The 8,068-nt window shown below is 45.8% G+C and overlaps 1 protein-coding gene across 1 annotated transcript; it reads left to right on the forward strand.

Moving 5' to 3' along the window:
• Positions 1-888: 888 nt before the first annotated feature.
• Positions 889-5,916, forward strand: LOC138352888 (uncharacterized). Its single transcript, XM_069305443.1, has 3 exons — positions 889-897; positions 2,678-3,542; positions 5,873-5,916. The coding sequence occupies exons 1-3, from the start codon at positions 889-891 to the stop codon at positions 5,914-5,916; spliced, it is 918 nt and encodes a 305-aa protein (XP_069161544.1).
• The last annotated feature ends 2,152 nt before the right edge of the window (positions 5,917-8,068 follow it).

Genomic DNA, 8,068 nt, shown 5'->3' on the forward strand with positions numbered 1-8,068 from the left:
CATCTGAGGAGCTGGAAGAGCTGTACAACTTGTGACAAGCAGCCTTGTACCCTGCATGTAATCAATATTGTAACTTTTTTTGTGTAATGACATTTTCAAATAAAGTTAGATAAATATACACACTTAACAAAAGAATAGGGGTGGTAGGAGAAGAAAATATCAAAGTGTTCAGTGAGGATCCACAAGGTCTTCTCTGAGTACTCTTTATTTTCTTCTCCGAGGCTATGGGTCCCTACACTTGCACCAGAGGTGGTACCCTTTAAAATATATATATATATATATATATATATATATATATATATATTTTTATAAAATATATATATATATATATATATATATATATATATATATATATATATATATATATATATATATATATATATATATATATGTCGTACCTAGTAACCAGAACGCACTTCTCAGCCTACTATGCAAGGCCCGATTTGCCTAATAAGCCAAGTTTTCCTGAATTAATATATTTTCTCTAATTTTTTTCTTATGAAATGATAAAGTTACCCATTTCATTATGTATGGGGTCAATTTTTTTATTGGAGTTAAAACTAATGTAGATATATGACCGAACCTAACCAACCCTACCTAACCTAACCTATCTTTATAGGTTAGGTTAGGTAGCCGAAAAAGTTAGGTTTGGTTAGGTAAGATAGGTTAGGTAGTCGAAAAAACATTAATTCATGAAAAATTGGCTTATTAGGCAAATCGGGCCTTGCATAGTAGGCCGAGTATGAGGTGCTGGCTACTAGGTACGACATATATATATATATATATATATATATATATATATATATATATATATATATATATATATATATATATATATATAATCTTCTGAACCTTCTACCATGTAAGAAGAAACAAATATAAAACGAGATGAAGAAGGTTGGCTGTGTATTTCTGGACTACCAAAAAGCCTTTGACACAGTACCTCTCACGAGATTACTACACAAACTTGAGAGGCAGGCGGGAGGAAGTGGAAGAACATTCATAATGTGTCAGAAAATACCAGACAGGAGTCTTAAGAGTCACAGTCAGGGGCAAGAGTACTGGCGTAGAGTAACGAGCGGAGTGCCTCAAGGATTGCTGCTGGGTCCCACGCTATTTCTCATTTATGTCTTATCTACAGGAGTTGAGTCGTGTATATATAGATTTAATTTTTTTTAATTTTGCCCCGAGGGGCGAGTTTATTGGGCAGCGCCACTCATCTTGTGAGTGAACATACCGCCATACCTTGAGGTGCTTCCGGGGCTTAGTGTCCCCGCGGCCCGGTCGTCGACCAGGCCTCCTGGTTGCTGGACTGATCAACCAGGCTGTTGGACGCGACTGCTCGCAGCCTGACGTATGAGTCACAGCCTGGTTGATTAGGTATCCCATAGCAGGTATGCCATAGCAGAATGTACAACACTCCCTGTTATCTGACAATGAAAAATTATAGAGAAGACTTGAGGCAAATGAGGAGTGTACGATTCTGCAAGGTGACTTCTTGAGGTTATCTTGAGATGCTTTCGGGGCTTTACTGTCCTCGCGGCCCGGTCCTCGACCAGGCCTCCACCCCCCAGGAAGCAGCCCGTGACAGCTGACTAACACCCAGGTACCTATTTTACTGCTAGGTAACAGGAGCATAGGGTGAAAGAATATCTGCCCATTGTTTCTCGCCGGCGCCTGGGATCGAACCCGGGACCACAGGATGACAAGCCCAGCGTGCTGTCCGCTCGGCCGACCGGCTCCCCGCATCAAAATGCGACGCTCTATTAGGAAGCCAGGTTGCTCAACGACCCTACCCGCTCATCCAAACTTTCGCAACTATACGGAACAATGTCGTGTGGGGGTGGGGGGGGGAGTGTTGCAACCGCTAGAGCAGTTGCAACACCGCCAGAGTTGCAACACCGCCAGAGTTGCAACACAGCCATCAGTCTTGCCACAGTGGGCCGGGAAACAGGGAAATGCGACTCTCGCGATAACAGGTCGAGGAGCAGGAAAGACGGGAGGAACAATGTTCAATGTACAATGTTCAATGTTCAATGATGTTCAATGTTCACTTCCTGTCAATGACGTGAAGTGAAACAATGAACGCGACTAAGGCGAGGATAAACAGACAGAGCAGATAAGCGGACGGACAGAGAGAATGGTAGAGAAAGACAGACAAGAATGGATAGATACAGACGGATACCTGTCCACTATGAGGGAGGGATACCACCCACCCAAGAGGTGGCACGGGCACGAATAGCCCGTAAATATGATGACCAAAGCACACGCCAGAAGGTGAAAGAAACGACAACGTTTCGGTCCATCCTGGACCATTACCAAGTCGTGTGTGGTTCAGGATGGACCGAAACGTCGTCGTCTTCTCATCTGAGTTGTGGTTTGGTCATTACATCTTCAGCCATGTTATTGTGACATAACTATTGTTATTGTGGCGTTGTTGTGGCTCAGCAACCTTCCCTGTCCCCCAGGCCTCCCCCCCCCCCACACCCGTCTCCTCGTCCTCCCCCCCATTCCCCCCCCCTCACCCGTCTCCTCGTCCTCCCCCCCATTCCCCCCCCCCTCACACGTCTCCTCGTCCCTTCCACCATTCTCCATTCCCCCATCCCCTCGTCCCCACCATCCCACTGATCAACAGACCAGTGCCACTGATCAACAGACCAGTGCCACTGATCAACAGACCAGTGCCACTGATCAACAGACCAGTGCCACTGATCAACAGACCAGTGCCACTGATCAACAGACCAGTGCCACTGATCAACAGACCAGTGCCACTGATCAACAGACCAGTGCCACTGTACAACAGACCAGTGCCACTGATCAACAGACCAGTGCCACTGATCAACAGACCAGTGCCACTGATCAACAGACCAGTGCCACTGATCAACAGACCAGTGCCACTGATCAACAGACCAGTGCCACTGATCAACAGACCAGTGCCAGTGATCAACAGACCAGTGCCACTGATCAACAGACCAGTGCCACTGATCAACAGACCAGTGCCACTGATCAACAGACCAGTGCCACTGATCAACAGACCAGTGCCACTGATCAACAGACCAGTGCCACTGATCAACAGACCAGTGCCACTGTACAACAGACCAGTGCCACTGATCAACAGACCAGTGCCACTGATCAACAGACCAGTGCCACTGTACAACAGACCAGTGCCACTGATCAACAGACCAGTGCCACTGATCAACAGACCAGTGCCACTGATCAACAGACCAGTGCCACTGATCAACAGACCAGTGCCACTGATCAACAGACCAGTGCCACTGATCAACAGACCAGTGCCACTGATCAACAGACCAGTGCCACTGATCAACAGACCAGTGCCACTGATCAACAGACCAGTGCCACTGATCAACAGACCAGTGCCACTGATCAACAGACCAGTGCCACTGATCAACAGACCAATGAAACTGATCAACAGACCAGTGCCACTGATCAACAGACCAGTGCCACTGATCAACAGACCAGTGCCACTGTCCAACAGACCAGTGCCACTGTCCAACAGACCAGTGCCACTGATCAACAGACCAGTGCCACTGATAAACAGACCAGTGCCACTGATCAACAGACCAGTGCCACTGTCCAACAGACCAGTGCCACTGATCAACAGACCAGTGCCACTCTCCAACAGACCAGTGCCACTGTCCAACAGACCAGTGCCACTGATCAACAGACCAGTGCCACTGATCAACAGACCAGTGCCACTGATCAACAGACCAGTGCCACTGATCAACAGACCAGTGCCACTGATCAACAGACCAGTGCCACTGATCAACAGACCAGTGCCACTGATCAACAGACCAGTGCCACTGATCAACAGACCAGTGCCACTGATCAACAGACCAGTGCCACTGATCAACAGACCAGTGCCACTGATCAACAGACCAGTGCCACTGATCAACAGACCAGTGCCACTGTACAACAGACCAGTGCCACTGTACAACAGACCAGTGCCACTGTACAACAGACCAGTGCCACTGATCAACAGACCAGTGCCACTGATCAACAGACCAGTGCCACTGATCAACAGACCAGTGCCACTGATCAACAGACCAGTGCCACTGATCAACAGACCAGTGCCACTGATCAACAGACCAGTGCCACTGATCAACAGACCAGTGCCACTGATCAACAGACCAGTGCCACTGATCAACAGACCAGTGCCACTGATGAACAGACCAGTGCCACTGATCAACAGACCAGTGCCACTGATCAACAGACCAGTGCCACTGTACAACAGACCAGTGCCACTGATCAACAGACCAGTGCCACTGATCAACAGACCAGTGCCACTGTACAACAGACCAGTGCCACTGTACAACAGACCAGTGCCACTGATCAACAGACCAGTGCCACTGATCAACAGACCAGTGCCACTGATCAACAGACCAGTGCCACTGATCAACAGACCAGTGCCACTGATCAACAGACCAGTGCCACTGATCAACAGACCAGTGCCACTGATCAACAGACCAGTGCCACTGATCAACAGACCAGTGCCACTGATCAACAGACCAGTGCCACTGATCAACAGACCAGTGCCACTGTCCAACAGACCAGTGCCACTGTCCAACAGACCAGTGCCACTGATCAACAGACCAGTGCCACTGATAAACAGACCAGTGCCACTGATCAACAGACCAGTGCCACTGTCCAACAGACCAGTGCCACTGATCAACAGACCAGTGCCACTGTCCAACAGACCAGTGCCACTGTCCAACAGACCAGTGCCACTGATCAACAGACCAGTGCCACTGATAAACAGACCAGTGCCACTGATCAACAGACCAGTGCCACTGTCCAACAGACCAGTGCCACTGATCAACAGACCAGTGCCACTGATCAACAGACCAGTGCCACTGATCAACAGACCAGTGCCACTGATCAACAGACCAGTGCCACTGATCAACAGACCAGTGCCACTGTCCAACAGACCAGTGCCACTGATCAACAGACCAGTGCCACTGTACAACAGACCAGTGCCACTGTACAACAGACCAGTGCCACTGATCAACAGACCAGTGCCACTGATCAACAGACCAGTGCCACTGATCAACAGACCAGTGCCACTGATCAACAGACCAGTGCCACTGGCATGCATTCTCAACAAAATTCTGAAAAAAACTCATAGAGGGTTAAGCACTTAGAAAAAAATTAAAGCTAAAATGAAAGTAAAACATATAAAATGAGTTGTATTAAGAATTATACAATCAGTTGACAATAATACAACAGGAGATATAAAAGAGGTAGATACACTGGTCCATACAAGCGGGCTTCCTGTGTACACATTAATACACTCCCACATAAAAGACTTTTTATACCAACTTGAGAACAAATCTGATGTAAATGGAAGATTTCTAAGATGAGTGAAAGAATACCTCTCGAGTAGGACACAGCTGGTAACAGTGAGAGATGAGAAATGAGAATGGGAAAAGGTGTACTGTAGCATTAATCAGAAAAAAATGGCTGCTAGACTTCAACCGGACAAATGCAAGGAAATAAGGAGAGAAGGAAGATGGGGATATATATATATATATATATATATATATATATATATATATATATATATATATATATATATATATATATATATATATATATATGTATATCACGAAAATAAACACGTGATTAAGAATGTGACAATGTCAGACCACGAAGGAAATTTCCTGTTTCATTTTTCCTTCGTGGTCTGACATTGTCATATATATATATATATATATATATATAAGTCTTGTGGTCCACGTGAACACAATAACCTCTTTTGTATATGCGAAATTGTCTAACGTAGCCATCTGATACGTCGAAAAATCTGACTTTAGATTATATGCAACCTACATAAGACCAACACTTGAATATGCAGCTTGGGCCTTGGAGTCCCCACCCAAGAAGCTGGATAAGGACTAATTAGGAAATAACACTGTACAAGGTTCTGAGGATAACAGGTTCTGAGGGAAACTGGTAAACTGGACACTGTTTACAATGAGAAGGAGACCCCCAGGGAACACTGGGGGAGGCTGGAGACCAAGCTGTACCGTAGGGCCATCTGAAAGCACTTCCTTACTGCAGGAGACGCGAGTATATGGACCAGTATATGGATCAGTTCATGGACCAGTATATGGACCAGTATATGGATCAGTTCATGGACCAGTATATGGATCAGTTCATGGACCAGTATATGGATCAGTATATGGACCAGTTCATGGACCAGTATATGGACCAGTATATGGATCAGTTCATGGACCAGTATATGGATCAGAATATGGACCAGTATATGGACCAGTATATGGACCAGTTCATGGACCAGTATATGGACCAGTATAAGGATCAGTTCATGGACCAGTATATGGATCAATTCATGGACCAGTATATGGACCAGTATATGGTTCAGACTCTCGGCAACCCCCAATCTGCCACACCGGATTGGGGGGTTGCCGAGAGCGAGCTCAATACTCAAGTTCATAGAGAAGTACATCGAGAAACAAAGAATAACTGATTATATTTATTAACCAGAAGGTACACAAAGGCGGGACTGTGGAGCTAATGTTCGATCTTGCTAGCACAACAAGGAGATATCATCGCTGTCACCTCTGCTATCTTCCTCGTGATACTGAGAAGAGTCGATAACCAGAGGAGTCATCAGTCTCAGGAGACTCCATAGTCTCCTGAGACTGATGGATAATCCGTCCTCTCAAAAGAACGTCGCTTTTCCCTCGTATTCGCGCTATGGCCAAAAACTGACATAATTTGAAATGAAATCGGCTCACGAAAGTGATGTACTGTCCCGTTTTCTGTTTGGGCCCTCCAGCTTAGTTAAGTTAGAAGAAACTTTCAATTAACGTTTTTCATGACGTTTTGAAACTTTAGGAGAATTTCCTGCCCTCCTAACCTACCAGAGGACCCTTAACTTTGGAAAAAAAAATCGCGAATTTATTTGTATTTTTCCTTTTCAAATTACGTCAATTTTCGGCCATACGAGTAAACGGCTAAATTTGTAATTAGACAGGTTGATCGTGCTACTACTACTACCTTCAACTCTACACCCGTCTACACTGTCATATAGACGGTGTTACACCCGTCATATTGCCCTCACCTTCACTATACAGGACTGGGCAGTACCTCACTATCCTCCCTCACCCCAGGCCGATCACCATTTCCAGCTCATCTCCTTTTATTTTCAACTTCCCTTCCAATAACGCCTTCCTGTGTCCACCCACACGCCATGGGGTTATGGGGGGAGGCGGATTGGGGGGGGTAAACAGGGGAGTTAAGGGGGTGGGGATTGGGGGTTTACAGGGGGTGGCGATTGGGGAATTAAGGGATGGGGATTGTGGGTTACAAGGGGTTGGGACTGGGGGGGGGGGGGGGAGGTTTACAGGGGGTGGGGATTAGGAGGTTACGGGGATTGGGGACTATGTAAAAAAATGACACTTCGAACACTGTTTATGTAAGACGTAAATATGTGTATTCATGTCTGTAGGTTAGGTTATGTTAAAAGCACTACAATCACCTTCTGTGGTTGATAGTTCGATAAAGCATTAAACTACATATTTAACAGATCTCTAAACCTGTCCACAGAGGACAGAAGCAAATGTGTACATGTTGGTTAGTATTGTAAATGTTCGGGCCACGTCTGTGGTAGAAAAAAAATAAAAAATTCCCGAAGGTCTCCATTTTACACTCGGGATTTGAAAATGGCGGGAGTTTGCAGTTGAAGCCTCTGCAGGCGACGCTACCCTCCCTCTCACCTCTATACTCGATGTCATACACAACACACACTTGCATCAATCACAATCGAGTAAGTAGCCAATGTAAAAAGATATATATATATATATATATATATATATGTGTGGAATATTACATAATAGGGCGGGTATTGAGTGCGCTATAGCGAGTGTGCCGGTGTAGCGGGGTTGGTTGATGTCATTGTCGCCTCATCTGTCAACCGAAGGCAGCTTACCAACCACAATATTTATCAATTTTACTCACTGCCTTCCGCGCCCTGTGTCTCCGAGCAATACATACGCTTCTGTATACATACGCAGCAGAAATATATGTA

The sequence above is a fragment of the Procambarus clarkii genome, chromosome 55, assembly GCF_040958095.1.
Source record: "Procambarus clarkii isolate CNS0578487 chromosome 55, FALCON_Pclarkii_2.0, whole genome shotgun sequence".
NCBI classification, from domain to species: domain Eukaryota; kingdom Metazoa; phylum Arthropoda; class Malacostraca; order Decapoda; family Cambaridae; genus Procambarus; species Procambarus clarkii.

Coding starts and splice junctions, on each gene's coding strand:
- LOC138352888 (XM_069305443.1), top strand. Junction 3,543..5,872: donor TGCCACTGATCAACAGACCA/GTGCCACTGATA, acceptor TTGAATATGCAG/CTTGGGCCTTGGAGTCCCCA.